We start from the raw sequence: 17,466 nt of genomic DNA, 5'->3' as shown, positions 1-17,466 counted from the left end.
CATTGGTGATTAACTCAATCCCTAACTCCTTTCCTCTTCCTGGAGGTCAGGAGGGTAGACCTAAAAGTTCCAACCCTCTAATCACATGGTTCCCCTGGCAGCCAGCCTTCATCCTCGAGAGTCTCCGTATTAGCAAAACCCAGATATGGTGGAAAGGGGCTTATTATGAATACCAAAACATGCTCCTCCCACATATACCACTCAGAAATTATAAGGGTTTTAGAAGCACTGTGCCAGGAACTGGGGACAGATCAAGTCTGTGTTTCCTCTTATATCACAATATCACAAGTACACTCTGTTAATATGACTTGTCACTGTCAATGTTACCCATGATCACCTGGCTGACATGGTGTTTGTCAGGTTTCTGCACGATGAAATTACTCTTTCCCCCTTTCCATCCTGTACTCTTTGGAAGGACATCATAAAACGGAGCCCACACTTGAGGAATGGGGAGTTACACTCCCCATCTTGGAGGGCAGAGTGTCTACATAAGTTACTTGGAATTCTTCTGTATAGGAGTTTTGTCTGTTTTCTCCATTTACTTATTCAGTCATATACATCTTACTGACTCATGGTTATTTAGTTGACACTTTGAGTTATAGTCCAATACTTCCGTACTGTTTTCTTGTTCCAGTTATTCCAGCTGTGGACATTGGAGCCTCCTCGTATGGTTGACTCCTTTGTCCCTTTGACATAACCACATCATTGTGGGTTTGCTTTTACTTTACTTGCTTCCTTATTCTCTGACACTGTAAGATCCTCTAGACTCAGTTTGTGCATTTCCTGCCACAGTTTCTAGAATCCTGGGAGACTAGTTCCTTTATTAGCACATGGCATTAGAAACTAAGATACGGACTGTAGGTGTACTTTTTGCTGCTGTGGGAGTATTGTCCCTTTATCGATTCTTCTCAGCAGACAAACCAAGCAGCTGTAAATATGTGTATACTAACTGTGTCTTCATACATATGTATGTATCTGTGTGTGTGTGTATATATATCTCTATCAGTTTCTATATTAAACTAAACATGAATTCATACTGATGTCTCTTGACTTCTAATCTGTTACCACATGGGTCATTCTGTTTCTCCTTGCTTATTTATGACTTCCCACCACAATGGTGAGAAACCTGGTTCCCTCTACCTAAACCACCCACTTTGCTACGTGTTTCAATTCCTGTGTACATGTATAGTAGTTTCAGAACTTAAGCCATATCCCCACAGGAACAACTTTATCAAGTAGAACACGGTGCTCAGTACAGTGCTTAAGTCTTAAAACTCCTCTGACTTTCAAGGTTACTTGGGTTCGCACCTTTTCTGCCCACCTTGCTCAGTGAAGTTCTTTCATACATTTGTAACACAGTTAGATGTTTTGGTGTGTGTTGCATTGTGCGTTACACCCTGAGATCTTGCATACATTAAGGTTCATTCTTTATTGTGTAAGCATCTTACGAGCTCTGACAGATGCATGGTGTTACATTTTCACCATTGCAATACACTGAAGAATACTTTCGCTGCCCAGAATCCCTTTGCTACATCTATTCAGCTCTGCTTCTACCCCAAGCTCACTGCAGTTGCTCATCCTGTTTACCATCTATAGTTCTGCCTTATCCATGTCATGTAATTGGAATCGAACAGAAGGTAGCCTTTTCAGACTGGCTTGTCTCACTTAGCAATAAGATTTAAGATTCATCCCTTTTTAAAATCAACCCCATTTTAATTTTTAACTAAACAGTATTCCTTTGCATGGATGTACCACAATTTGTTTATCCATTCATCTACTGAAGAATGTCTTGGTCATTTCTAACTTTTGGCAATTGTGAATAAAGTGGCTGTAAACATTTTCATATCAGCTTTTGTATGGATGGAAGTTTTCAGATTCAGTTGGGTGAATACCTAAGGACTGTAATTGGTAGATCCTGTGGTATGTTTAGCTTTGTAAAACATTACCATGTTCTCTAACAGTGTTACACCATTTTTGCATCGCCACCAGCAATTGAGAGTTTTGGTTGCTGAGCATGTCCACCAGCACTTAGTATTGTCAGGTTTTGTGGAGTGTTGTGTTTTTGGCATTTTAGACCTTCTAACAGATGTTTCAATGAAGATGAGTTTGAGCAAACTCCATTCAGATAGTGAAAGACAGAGAAGCCTGCCGTGCTGCAGTGCATGGGGTCACAAAGAGTTGGATCCAGCTTAGCAACTGAACAACAACAAACCAAAGCCTTGGAGGAGTACCATGAAAGATGCTCCCTTTCCAGAGGAATCAAAGGCTGAAATGACTCCTGAAGGATAAGGAGTAAATCAGGCTAATGACGGTGACCTAAGAAGTGGTCTCAGCAGAAGCAGCAACCCATGTTGTTCTTTAAAGACTTCTTGAGCAATCCCACTTTTGCTTAAGGTTTAATCACCAGATGCAGAAAGTCTGTTGATTCCCTAACTGCCTGAGCTCTCCCTTGGGGTTCAAAAAATGCATACTCTGCTGCCTGCTACAGAAAGACTTGGATGACCCATGGAAACCTCAAATTAAATAGGTTCTAAATGATCTCATCTTACCCAGAAAGTTGCCCTGTAAAGAGTATTTCAGCCACAGTATGATACGAGGTAGAGAGAGAACCTGATGAAGGAAAGAAACAAAGGCTCTGGAACTACTCTATCAAGAAGTCTGGTTATGAATAACTTGTTTTTCCTTTAGTTGTTTGATGGTCAGACTATTACTAAATTTTTATACTGAGGAGAAAGGCCCCAGAAGAAAGTGATAATTATGTGACTGACTGAAAAGGCCTGCATAGACACGATTCTCTAGGAAATTTCGAAGAATCGACAAAAAAAACCTCCTGGAACTATATAATAAGTGGATATAGTGAAGTCACAGGATACAGGGGCAATGTAAAATATTCATTTGCTTTCTGTTTACCAGCAATAAGTAACTGGAATTTGAAAATTTCGAAAAATCCTTTTAACAAAAGAAATAAAAAAGAAATACTTAAGTCTGACAAAATATGTATAGAATCTGTGTGCACTGATTAAAAAAAGCAAAGTTCTAAAAAAAACTGAGGAACAGTCCATGTTCACAGATTAAAAGACTCAAAATGTGGTTAAGATATCATTTCTTCTTAATGTATAGATTCAGTTCATCCACAATAAAAATTCTAGCAAACTAACATGTAACTATCGAACAAAATGATTCTAAAGATTACATGGAAAGGCAGAAGGCCTAGAACAGCCAACACAATAATGAATAAGAAAAAATAGTTTGAAGACTCCAATTTGCAAACATCTGTAAAATTATAGTAATAAAGACAGTGTGGTATTAGAAAAAGAATAGACATGTATTATCAGTGAAACAGAATAGAGGACTCAGAAACAAACCCACACAAATATAATTAGTTGACCTTTGGAAAGGCCACAAAGGCAACTCAGTGGAGAAAGAATACTCTCTTAAAGGGTGCTGGAACAACCCGATGTCTATATGGGGGGGAAAAAAAAAGAACCTAGACATAGACTTCAGGGCTTTCACAAAACTTAACTTGAAATAGATCATAGACCTGAATATAACATGTAAAACCAGAAAACTTATGGAAGAAATCATAGGATAAACTCTATGTTACCTTAGGTTTGGTGTTGAGTTATAACACCAAAAGCAAGTTTTATGGGGGAAAAAAACCCAAACAGCTGGTGATATTAAAACTAAAGCTACTGCACTGTGAAAGACCCCATTAGGAAAATGGAGAGACAAGCCATAGTCTGAGAAAATATTTGCAAAGCACTGCCTTATTTGAAAAGACTTGTGTCCAAAATACATGAGCTCCTTAAAAATCAACAATAAAAAAAACAAGACAATTTAAAAAATGGGTAAAAGTACTGAACAGACACCTTGTCAAAGATCATAAATGTCAAATAAGCTTATGAAAAGATGCCCAGCACCTTTGGTCATCAGGAATGGCAAGTTACACCAACCATGAGATGCCACTAAATACTTGTGAGAATGTCTAAAATGAAAAAAAAACCCAAAAACCTGACAATACTGAGTGCTGGTGAACAAGCTCAGCAACAGAAACTGTCATTCACTGTTGGTGGAAAAGCATAAATGGTGTAACACTGTTAGAGAGTTTGGCAGTTTCTCAGAAAGCTGAACATACTGTGAGATCTACCAGTTGCGGTCCTTGGTATTTATCCAACTGATCTTGAATTAAAATGCTCCTCTACTCTCATGGTATTCTGTGTTTATCTCTGTGCGAATGCTTAACTCACTGTATTTATATTTGTGTACTTTCTAATTTTCTCCACTAACCTGTGCATTTCTCAAAGACAAAGGCTATATCTTAGCATACTGCCTGGCACATAGTAAGTGCTTACAAATACTTAAGATTTATCAAGTCAATAAATAGATATGTAAAATTCTTTGTAATGGATTTTAACTGACTTTACCGTGTATTCTTTAGCATAGTGCCACAAGATTACCATCAGCACCGAAAGTATCTACGTTTAAAAATAATCAGGTATGTCCTGGCACATGAAGTATTTCTGGAGCAGTGCATAAGTCAAACATGTCATAAATATTTGGTTTGGGGGGAACTGCTTGTTTTTGCGGCCCTGACTTGGCATTTCTCTGCCCCAGAATGTCATTTGTATCAGCAGTTTCAGTAATGTAAACTGCATGCTAAAATTAATATTGTTATTTTCTTGTAATCCAGACAGTTTTCTTCTAAACTGTATGTTTTGGAAGCTGATTTCTTAAAAGTCATTTTATAATGTTATCATTTCTGAGTTTATAAAAGCGATTTCTTTTGTTAAGTATTTATTAAAGTTTCTGATTATTGCTAAGAACTATCATAATAGAGCAGAAAAGGAGTAGGAGAAAGAAAAGATGAGAAAAAGACATTATTTTCAAAGACAGATTAGCTCTAATTTGGGGCTTCCCTGGTGGGACCTGGGTTCGATCCCTGAGTTGGGAAGATCCCCTGGAGAAGGAAATGGCAACCCATTCCACTACTCTTGCCTGGAGAATCCATGGAGGGAGGAGCCTGGTAGGCTACAATCCATGGGATTGCAGAGTCGGACACGACTGAGCGGCTTCACTTCACTTCACTTCTGTTTGTTCTAAGAACATAACACGATTATAAATCTTTTTATATAAACACAATTTAGAATGCAATGACTAAGTCATGTGAGTACTTGATATTTCCTATTGTATGTTTCTGTCAATTTTGTAGAGTCAGCAAGTGTTTCCCGAGCTCCTGTTTTATGCAAGTCATTGGGGAGATTACTGCATGTAGATATGTAGATAGATTACTAAATGTATTAACGAATATAGATACATCCTTGGAGAAACATAAATACTGCTTATGTAAAAAAATAACATGGCAGTGGTGATGGTATTGTAAAATATTCAGGTTTTTAAAAAATCAGTGGCCAGTAGTCTTTCTGAAAAATACTGATAGTATGTTAGTAAATATAATAACCTATTTTGTAAACTTGTTTTATGTGTATAAATCAAATTAATGGAATTTGTTCTAGCCTTTTGTCTTTGGTGCCCTCTTGTGGATTTTTAATAAACTGCTCGTAACAACAGTTTTTTTAAAAGTTCCTTTTATCTTAAAATATTTGATTTTATAATCTTTATATTTTGTTCATCCTTTGACGTGCTTTTGGCTCTGGGAAAAAAGAAAGGAGTCATGGTTAAGGTTGCTATTACTTTTTAATTTACTCTATTATATATCAGTATTGTGCACAGGGGATGTAAGATAATCTTGTGTTTGAAAGCTTTTAATACAATGCCAGGAACTTGTACCGTCTTGCATCAGGGAGCCTCTGAAGTCCTGCCCACAGGCCTTCTCACCATTTTGGCTTGTTGTGCTGATGAACAAGTCTTTTATGACTCTTGGAGATCCTGAAAGCTTTGATGTAACTTTAAAACATGCCCGTGAACATGCAAAAAGCTAGGATCCATGAAGGCAGGCATTTCTGTTTGTTAAAGACAGATACGTGAAAGGCAGCAGCTGTATGAGCTCTTGTGCTCCTGCTTTTGCAGCGAAGTAGAAGGACCACCTACTTACAGCAGTGGGAAGCAAGTTCATTCTTTGTACAGATTTCCAGATACTGTTAAGTCTTAGCAGTATTTAATGGGTGAATATCAATTCATGACTTTTTTTCCAGCCTGTCAGGTGTTGAAGCAATGCTTAAGGGCAACGATTTGAAGGGGAATATTTCTGATGTTTTCTCAGTAGTTCTTAGCTCAGTTTGGGTTGAATGCAGTGTGAAACGAGACCAGAGTTAGTTAGTTGCTCCTGCTGTGGGCTCTTGCACCTGTAACCCGGAAACAGTGGACACTGCAGATGTGCGGATGACAGAAGCAACAAATAGTGCCAGCCTTGCCATGTTTGGAAGTGGAATGTAAAGGGAATGTGTGCCCTGTGCGGTCACATCAGGAGTTCACCTTGCCCTAGTGCAGAGTACCTCTACTTTAACAGGACACAGGACTCGTCCATGCTATGAGGCATACAAGCAACTACACAAGAGTTCCCTTTGATTTTTGCCTTTTCTAAGTCAAGAATGACTAAAATTTATTTGGTGATGCAGGTTAGCATTTAAGCACAAGCTCTGGTTTAGTTCTGCATGGGGAGAAAAGCAAAAGATCACTGCCACAGGTTTCCCCAATTTTACGCTCATTTCCTTGAAGTTGCACTGCACATGCCATGTTGATTTCTCATTTGACTCTTTCACCACAAATTAGTTATTAGATTTCAGTGTCTTTTTCATGTGCCGAAGTAGGAAATTCCATTGCCGTTTTATTTTATTTTTTTTGTTTATATATAACTGACATTATCTATTTCATTATCTGTATTCCTCTATTCGAATTAGGATCTTACAATTTTTTCTTTAAAGTCAGTTTGGCCTCTTTAGGTCCATAATATTGTAGTTAATTTTTTTAAAACTGGAATTTTGATGCTTTACACTCCTCTTGTCAGTTTCTGCCGTACAGCAGAGTAAATCAGCCATGTGTTTACATACATGCCCTCTTTTTTGGACTTCCTTTCCATTTGGGTCACCACAAAGCACCAAATTGAGTTCCCTGTGCTATACAATAGGTTCTCATTAGTTATATTTTTTTATACATCGTATTGCATATATGTCAATCCCAGTCTCCCAATTCATCCCACCCTTTTGCCCCCTTGATATGCATATGTTTGCTCTGTCTGTGTCTCTGTTTCTGCTTTGCAAATTTTCTAGATTCCACATATATATGTTAATATATGATATTTATTTTTCTTTTTCTGACATTATACTCTGTATAACAGTCTCTAGAGCCATCCACATGTCTGCACATGACACAGTTTCTTTCCTTTTTATGTCTGAGTAACACCCCATTGTGTATATGTACCACATCTTTTTTATCCATTCCTCTGTTGATGGACGTTTAGGTTGCTTCCATGCCCTAGCTATTGTGAATATTGCTGCAGTGAACATTGGGGTGTATGTATCTTTTTGAATCACAGTTTCCTCTGAGTATATACCCAGTAGTGGGATTGCTGGGTCACATGGTAGTTATATTTTTAGTTTTCTAAGGAACCACCATCTGTAGTGACTATATCAATTTAGATTCCCACCAGCATTGTAAGAGGATTCCCTTTTCTCCATACCCCTCTCCAACATTTATTGTTTGTAGACTTTTTGATGATGGCCATTCTGACGGATGTGAAGTGATACCTCATTGTAGTTTTGATTTGCATTTCTCTAGTAACTAGTGATGTTGAGCATTTTTTCATATGTTTGTTGGCCATCTGTATGTTTTCTTTGGAGAAATGTCTATTTAGGTCTTCTGCCTGTTTTCTGATTGGGTTGTTTTGTTTTTTCCATTGAGCTGCATGAGCTGTTTGTATATCTTAGAGATTAATTCTTTGTTGCTCCATTGAAAATATTTTCTCCCATTCTGAGGGCTGTCGTCTTGCCTTGTGTATGGTTTCCTTGGCTGTGCAGGAGCTTTTATTTTAATTTGGTCCCATTTATTTATTTTTGCTTTCGTTAGTTGAGGAGGTTGTAGGTCAAAAAAGATCTTGCTGCTATTTATGTCAGAGAATATTTGCCCATGTTTTCCTCTAAGAGTTTTATAGTATCTGGCCTAACATTTAGGTCTTTAAACTGTTTTGAGTTTATTTTTGTGTATGGTTTTAGGGAGTGTTTCATTCTTTTACATGTAGCTGTCCAGTTTTCCCAGCACCACTTATTCAAGAGACTGTCTTTTCTCCACTGTATATTCTAGTCTCCTTTGTCATTGTTTAGGTGACCATAGGTGTGTGGCTTTATCTCTGGGCTTTCTATCATGTCCACTGATCTGTTTTTGTGCCAGTACCATACCGTCTTGATGATTAAAGCTTTGCATAACCTGAAGTCAGGGAACCTGATTCCTCCAACTTTTTCTTTCTCAAGAATGCTATGGCTAGTCAGGATCTTTTGTGTTTCCATACAAATTGTAAAATATTTTGTTCTATTTTATAATTTTTACACAGAATGTAAAAAATTCTGTGAAAAATGCCATAGATAATTTGATAGGGATTGCATTGAATCTGTACATTGCTTTGGGTGATATAGTCATTTTCACAATATTGATTCTTCCAAACCAAGAACATGGTATATCTATCCATATGTTTGTGTCTTCTTTAATTTCTTTCATCACATTCATTTTTTTTTCTGAAAAATAATTTTTCTCATGCTGTAGTAGTATGCAAACTCAATGCGACCTCATGGACTGCAGCCCACCAGGCTCCTCCTCCTTCAGGACGAGGGATTCTTCAGGCAAGAAAATGGGAGTGGGTAGTCATGCCCTCTTCTAGGGGATCTTCCCGATCCAGGGATCAAACCTGCATCTCCTGCATTGCAGGCAGATTCTTTACTGCTGAACCACTGGGGAAGTCCTAAATATCAACAGGAGTATCTAATTGAATAAGTGTCACTAAGATAAGTTCTGTACTTATAACATAGTGTTATAGAATTGTATAAGTAATAAAGAATTTAATATCATTTCAAGGAGAGAAATAAAATAATTAGAATATTGCAAATTAAAAAGACACCCATTTATCTAAGAATAGTCTTATTCATGTTAGAAATGACAAATGCTTTCTAAAATTTGTGTTAATATCCTTTAAATCAGTCAGATAGTAGCTGAATATTTAGAAAAATTTTTACGGTGGAAGATATTACAAATGTAAAGACACCTAGTGCAGTGGCTCTGATTATTTCTCAGACCGTTATTGCATAAATCTGTCTCAGCAGTGGAGTAGGATTTCCTAATAATGTTTTCAAATATTTGTATTCCATGTGGATTTTATGATTCATAACCTGGATTATCGTCAGTACTCTGTTTTGCATTCCTGGCACATGATGACCACTGATTGAAAATGCTATTGTATTCCTTACTGGAATTGGCGGCTCTCTACAGTGGGGAAGCATCTGCTCTGCAGACCTTTTTCTATAAAGTATCAACATGTTTTTCTTCTGCTTTTCTCTTGTAAGAAATAGCAGAGTATATATAAATGAAGTGTAACTTTGGAAAAACATTATAAATAGCTGTTTTATTATGAAAATGTTAAAAAAATCAAATGAAACTTTAATAGCCATCTAAAAGATCAGGAATAATTTGAGTTAATGATTGAGAAAAGTAAAAAGTGTTACTGAAGAGTTTTCAACACCATCACCAAATTATTAGTATTTGAGTTTTCTAATTTCATAAAATACAGCTTCTCATTCCTTCTGTATTTTATTGTTGACTGTTTGGATGCCACCCTCTCATTAGTGACTTGATTGCTTTTTTTTTTTTGCTTTTACTGTAGGTTTGTAAATTGGTTTAGCATCCTCTAGCAAAGTGACTATGTAAGTGCAAGTAATATGCAGTAAAAACTATCCCTTCCAAACTTAATTCAGTGTTTTTATAATTTTATAGGTTATCTAAGTCAGTTATGTGAATCCAAAGATGCAAGCTTCATTATCTCATTATAGATTCAATTCTGTTGTAGAATATAGGAAGATTTCAAAGTATTATTTCACACCAACCAGATGTTATGTTTCTTATTAAATTTAATGGTCACAGTACTGAATCTTACAAGAATGAGAGATAAATGACTCACACATATAAAAATAGATTTAGCTTAGTATTTTGGGAATTAACTGGTTGCAACCACAGTAAAATAAGATGTTAAACTAGCAGCAGATTTTTTAAGAGGACTGGTAGAAAATCAACTTTTTTCTTCCCTCCTTAGTGGAATCTACTGAAAAGAGTAAATCTCAACCTTTTTTGTTAACTTTTTGACCAAAGTGCAAATTAGTTCGGGCTTCCCTGGTGGCACTAGTGATAAAGAACCTGTCTGCAATGCCTGAGACATAAGAGACGGGGATTTGATCCCTGGGTCGGGAAGATCCCCTGGAGGAGGGCATGGCAACCCACTTCAGTATTCTTGCCTGGAAAATACTATGGACAGAGGAGCCTGACAGGCTACCGTCCTTGGGGTCGCAAAGAGTCGGACACGGCTGAAGTGACTTAGCACATGCAAATTAGTTTACTTGTGTGTGTATCAGTTTCTTCATCTCTTAACTTAGCAAAATGAAACATGCTGTAGCTAACTTGTAATAGAAATTAACCTAGAGTCGAGAAATATTGTAAATAAAAACCTTATAAATTTGGAAGTTAGTCATTGGGCTTTAGAATCAAACAACCTGGTTAGAATCCTTGCTTCTCCACTTATTTGTTAGATGATCCTGGGCAAATTATTAAACTTGCCCAGTTTTTATTATTAATAATTATAATTAATTATAATTATAAAATTATAATATAAAATTATATTTATATATTATATAATATAAAATTATATAATTATTAAAATAATAATTATATTAAATTATTAATCAAATGAACTTCAGTTTCATCATTTACACAATGGGGACAACAGGGTCTCACAGTATTAATAAGAGGATTAAATAAGAGTGACCTACAAAATTTCCTTATTATAGTGCTTTTAACTCATTGATGACAACTATTCAATAAATAATTGACTGAATAATTCTAATTAACTGTTTTTCCTACCAGTTTCTTTAATAGTCATCCTATGTTTTAAATAACTAGTTGATTTAAATAAAGTTCTGTGGTAGAGCCTTGTATATAACATTCTGTGCTTTAGCACTACCTCATAAAGAGGGCTTTAATATTAATATAATGGATTTTGTAATGAGAACAAGACTTTTTAATGGATACTAGACATATAATTGTTAATAAGATCTGGTTACTTCCCTTTTAAATTTTATAGTCTAATTGATTTGGACAAGTCAGATATACCTACAATTACAGTATTGTGTAGTAAGATATTATCAGCATAGGTAAGCACAAAAGTTGATATAACAACACAAAAATATGACACCTATTTCTGACTTGGGGTATCTAAACTGAGAATGGATGTCTAAGTGTAGTTCTGTTGTAAAAAGAAGTTTTAATATTAAGCATGCCTATGTATATATATTAAATATTGTGTGTGTGTATATATATGTATATGCTGCAGTCCATGGGATCACAAAGAATCAGACATGACTGGGCAACTGAACAACAACAGCAACATTAAATATTATAGTCTTCTCGTCCTTTAAGAACTTAATTTAAAGGCAGTGTCCTCTATGAGGCTTTCTTCATTTGATAAGAGGTAGAGTAAAAGGCGCTCCTTTTTTTATTCCTGTTGTGTTTTGCCAACACAGCATTTAACAAATTGTCTTGTAATTTATTGTTCCATGTCAGGCAATTTCTCTTAGACCTCAGACTTCTTAAAAAAAAAAAACAAAAATGGAGCAAAACTGTTTCTTATTCTTTGTATCTCCAATGCCTAGTCCACTCCTTGACATATTATGAATTTGCAATAAATGATTGTTGAATGAATGAATAAGTAATAATGTTAATTACTTCATGTATTCAATAAATTTTTATCAAGTCCCTACTGTGGCTCAGACCGTAAAGCATCTGCCTCCAATGCGGGAGACCTGGGTTCAGTCCCTGGGTTGGGAAGATCCCCTGGAGAAGGAAATGGCAACCCACTCTAGTACTCTTGCCTGGAAAATCCCATAGATGGAGGAGCCTGGTGAGCTATAGTCCATGTGGTCACAAAGAGTCAGACACGAGTGAGCAACTTCACTACTGTGTACCAGGTATTCTAAGCATTGGGAGTTCATCTGTGAAAAAGAAGGCTTCTTTGCCTTCATCAAACTTAGATTCTAATGGTAGAAAAGCCAGGTACAGGCGATGAAAAATATAGAAGGATAAAAGATTGATGGGGACTTCAATTTTGGATTGGTGGTCCGAAAATGCCTCACTAAAGAGGTAACATCTCGCATCTAAATGGAGACCTGAGTTAAGCAGAAAATAAAACTGCCTTAGAGAAGAGCATTCCACGCTGAAAGATCAGTCAGTTTAAAAGGCTGAAGAGGAACATGCTTCAAATGCTCAAGAAACAGCACAGGAGGCCAGGCTGGCTGGAATGTGGTGAGTGAGAAGGAATGTGATAGGAGATGGGGTTGGCAGATGTTACCGGGCCAGATCACATTTGGCCATGATAAAGATTTTGGGCTTTTTTGTAACTGTGACAGGAGGCCAAATGTGGGGTTGGTGAGTCAGAGAGTAAAATGATGTGATTTGTGTTTTGAAAGGATCAATCTGCCTGTTATGTGGGAGACTAATGGGAACAAAGAGGGCAAAAAGTGAAAACAGCTAGGAGGTTATTGTAATAATCCGAGAGACGACAGTGGCTTTGAATAGGATGGAACAAGTAATTTGTATGGGACCCTTTCAGCATAAGATCTGGTGACGTAAGCTGTGAAAAGTGTAAACTTGCTCCTCTACCTTAAACATTCAAGTAGATCAAAATTTAAAAATGTAAATAAGGTACATGTACTTGGTGGAATAATGGATTAAGAAATGAAGAAACTAGTTTCTTAGTCCCAGTTCTACTTTTAAATAGGTGTGTGACCTTGGGGAAGTCCCTTACTTTCTGTGAGCCTTGTTTTTTTATGTCTAAAATAAGGGGTTGAATTATTAAAGCTTCATGATTTTACAGTTCTGTGTAAAAGTAAATATACAATGAATACTTAAAACTGCCTGGGGTACTGAATGGAGCACTTTAGTAGATTCAGAAACAATTATTATAAGGCTTTCTTGTCCATAAGTATTATATTTATAAACAATTTTATGGAACAGTTACAGTATGAGATCATAAATTTAAATGCAGAAGTGCAACCTGTGAGACAGGTCATAAATTCTCAAAGTTTGAAAAAGGGAATAATTAATAAAGACTGAGTTAGCCATGAAGGTAATAGGATTTAATTAAAATGAATTAGTGAGGAAAGAACATCCTGGGTAGTGAAGAAGACATAAACAAAGATGAAGTCTTAATGAGCATAGTATGGTACAGGTTTATGGCAGCTAGAGACTCAGTTTAGGTCAGCCTGACTCTATTGCATGATACATGAACAATGGGAAAATAGGTTGACTATATAAAACAAGATAACAAGAACATTAAAATCTAGGCAGCTTTGTTTAGCTTTCAGTGCAGGTAAGAACTGGGAGCCATTATAGATTCTTTAGCAGAAGAATATTATATAATACAAGTAGTTTTCAAGAGAGATTGGTGTAGTATGTATACTTTGAAGAAGGTGAAACTACCTTATTCCTAGTCGCATGGAAACATTTGGCATACCTTTTCTCATTTAATCATCATAACACCATTGAAAGAAACCCAAGTTCAGAGAGTTTAAATAGCTTTACTAAAAGGTCTTAAGAGGGCTTCCCTGGTGATTCAGTGGGTGAAGAATCTGCCTGTGATGCAGGAGACCCATGTTCTATCCCTGAGTCGGGAAGATCCTCTGGAGAAGGAAATGGCAGTTCACCCCAGTATTCTTGCCTGGGAAATCCCATGGACAGAGGAGCCTGGGGTCCGGGGTCGCAAGAGTTGGACACGTCTTAGTGACCACATCACCAAGCAAAGGTCTTAAGTCTAGTAAGTGCTTTGAACTAGGATTTGAACTAACATCTGTCTGGTTCTAGAAGGTCGGGGTGCTCTTCCTTCAGTTACCCAGACATGAGTTGAGGATACTCAGGAGCAGTGGGACTGGAAAAGAAGAGATGGAACTGAGAAAGAGTCTTTTGAAGAAGAGCTTGTTGGCTGTTGGTATAAAGGAAATGAATAAGAGTAAACCCATGAAGACATTGAAATCTTACTCTCAGATAGCTAATGAAGATACTTTAGTGGTTGTTTTTGGGGCTGGAGGCAGACTAAAAGGGCCATGGAGATGGATGAAATTATCTCATTTGAGATTGTTGAGTTTTAAATATCATTAAGCTTATAAGTAGTAAATAAAGTCAGGAAGATTTTCAGAATTTGGGAGTCCTCAACACACAAGATAGTTGAAGGCATAAGAATGAAGACGTCTTCCAAAGGAAGAGAAGATCATGAAAGATGAGCAAAGAACTTGAGATATAATGCTGAGTTTATACTGTAGGTTTAGGAAGAGAAGGGCTGTCAAACCACTGAGAACAATGTGGATGTTCCTGTTCTCCAATATTTGCATTTTAACTTTCTGTCAGAACTTAGGTTTTGTTTGTTTGTTTCTACTTAAAGTGAAGTAGATATAAATTAATTTCAGTGCATGATCAAGTTTTTCCAAATAGCACATTGCTTGGTTTCTTAAACAGAATTTGTTAGTTTAGTTTTGTGGCCCTATTCCAGTTTATCTTTTGGTGAACGTTCTAAAAAGAATTTTTTGGTTCATACTTATGTCACTGACTTGATTCTTCTGTGAATTTCATTTAAAAGCCAATGGCTGGGATATGGCAACAAAAATACATGCAACAAAAGAAAAAGATAAATTGGACTTCATCAGAGCTTTTGTGTATCACAGAAACTGTCAAGAGAGTGAAAAGACAGCCTATAGAATGGGGAAAAATAATTGCAAATCATATATCTGATAAGGGATTAATATCCAGAACCTAAAAAGGACTTATTTGGCTTGACAACAAAAACAGCCTATAACACTAAATGAGCAAAAGACTTGAATAGAGATTTCTCCAAAGAAGACATACAGATGGCCAATAAGCACATGAAAAGATGCTCAACATCACTAGTTCTTAGGAAAATGTAAATCAAATCACAATGAGATACCACATATCCATTAGGATGTCTGTTAGCAAAGTGGGGGGGAATAACAAGTGTTGGTGAGGATGTGGAGAAGTTGCAACCCTGTACACTCTTGGAGTATAAAACGGTGCAGCCAATGTGGAAAGTGTATAATTTGCACTTCAAGTGCTCTAGAGATCCTCCTTAACGTTTGATGAAGTTACGTCTTAAGTAACTCGCTAGTTGAAACTGTGATTGAGTCGAAAATGCATTTAATATACCTAACCTACCAAAAAGCCTAGCTAATTGTAGCCTACCTTAAATGTGCTCAGAGCACTTAGATTAGCCTGCAGTTTGTCAAATCATCTAACACAAAGCCTATTTTATAATAAACTATGGAATCCCGTGCAATTTGTTAAATGCTGTGCTGAACCATAGCATTCTGTGAAACACAGATTGGTGTTATAGGTATAGAATGGTTGTAAATGTACGGGTTCTTTACATCCCCGATCACATGGCTGGCTGCTGCTGTCACAGAGCTTCATGAGAGTAGCTCCTAGCAAATGTTGCTAAGGCTGGGAAAAGTTCAAAATTCAAACTACTGTTTCTACTGAATGTGTTTCTCTTTTGTACTGTTGTACAATTGAAAAATCCTGAGTTGAACCATCAGAAGTCAAGGACCACATATCTATAGATACTTATATACCAGTGTTCAGAGCATTATTCCTAATAACCAAAAGGTGTAAACACCTTAATGTCCATTAACAAGGGAATGGGTAAACATAAGGTGGTGATGGTGGTGGGGTGTGCGTGTTTGCACACACACAGTGAAATACCATTCAGTCTTAAAAAGGAATGGAATTCTGACATCTGGGACAATTTGGATGAACTTTGAAAACATTTTGCTAAATGAAATAAGCCAGACACAGAAGACATGATTCTACCTATATAAGGTGCCTAGAATCGGTGAATTCATTGTGACAGAAAATAGAACAGAGATTCCATACTTTCTACCAGAAAGTAGAATAGGATTGGGAGAAGGGAGAAATGAGGAGTTAGTTTTTAATGGGTACAGAGTTTCTGTTTGAGACAATGAAACATTTTTGGAATAGAGTGTTGATGATTGGATGACACTGTAAATGTTCCTAATGCCATAGAATTGTGCCCTGAAAAATGATTAAGATGATAGATTTTATGTTATGTGTATTTACAATAATTTTTTAAAAGCTAATGGCTTTTGTACAAAGTTAGAAACATTATTAAGGCTGTTATAATAGTGCCAACACATTCTGTCTTTAATATGCTCTTTTATTTATTTTGTTATATATTCTTTGTTGATCATCTTCCTCGTCTATCTTAATCCTACTTTAAGAACAACTGGCCACCTCCAGTTTCATCAAATAATTTCTATTGCTTGAGTTTTAATTACTTAAAACTTTACTTTAAATTCTTTAGGTTATTTTGGATAGTTGGCACTTAGGATAACACTGTATGTATGTCCTTACATGAGAATTAGTAGTAATGGCATTTTTTTATTATTAAAAAGATAATAATGCTCATACTCTTCTAAGATATCCATTTGTGTTAGAAAAGTCTGCCTTCATTGCAGTGTTCTGCTTGCAGGATGAGGATGAGCTGGACTCCCACACCATGGTGAAGACGAGCTCGGAAAGCGTGGGCACCATGAGGGCCACAAGCACCATGAGTGAAGGGGCCCAGACCATGATTGAACACAACAGCACCATGTTAGAGTCTGACTTGGGGACCATGGTCATAAACAGCGAGGATGAGGAAGAAGAAGACGGAACTATGAAAAGTATGTGGCTTTTTCCCCCCGTGAATATTGATCTTCTGTTTTGAGAGTGTGCTTCTATAGAAACCAGGATAGTTCTGTGTTACTTGTTATAGCCAGTTGTGGAAAATTTTGTTTCTTGACTTTATTTAACAGTCTAAAAAGAAATGATACAAATGAACTTACAGAACAGAGAGAGACTCGCAGACTTAGCAGATAAACTTACGGTTGCCAGAGGGGAAGGGATAGCTAGGGCGTTTGGGAAGGTCGTGTGCATACTGCTGTCACTCAGAATGGATATCAACAAGGGCCTGCAGTATAGCACAGGGAACTCTGCTCAGTGTTACGTGGCGGCCTGCGTGAGAGGGGTGTTTGGAGGAGAATAGATACATGTAAACATATGGGCGAGTCCCTTCGCTGTTCACCTGAAACTACCACAACATTATTAATTTGCTCTACCCCCAATACAAAATAAAACGCTTAAAGTTCGGGGGGGGAGGGGAGTGAAAGGAGTATGCCACAAGTAAGTTTTCAGAATTTC

At 36.8% G+C, this 17,466-nt stretch overlaps 1 protein-coding gene across 2 annotated transcripts in view; it reads left to right on the top strand.

Annotated features, from left to right (window-relative positions):
- Positions 1-17,466, top strand: part of STK3 (serine/threonine kinase 3) — a 288,786-nt gene that overhangs the window by 193,391 nt on the left and 77,929 nt on the right. For both annotated transcript variants that reach the window (XM_065903272.1, XM_065903271.1), the window contains one exon: positions 16,757-16,949. In XM_065903272.1, coding sequence (XP_065759344.1) covers positions 16,757-16,949 — 193 coding nt within the window. The remainder of the gene's footprint in view (positions 1-16,756; positions 16,950-17,466) is intronic.

This window comes from Muntiacus reevesi, chromosome 12 (assembly GCF_963930625.1).
Source record: "Muntiacus reevesi chromosome 12, mMunRee1.1, whole genome shotgun sequence".
Lineage (NCBI taxonomy): Eukaryota > Metazoa > Chordata > Mammalia > Artiodactyla > Cervidae > Muntiacus > Muntiacus reevesi.
Note: the sequence above shows the minus strand (reverse complement) of the source record. Positions and strands in the feature narration are given on the sequence as shown.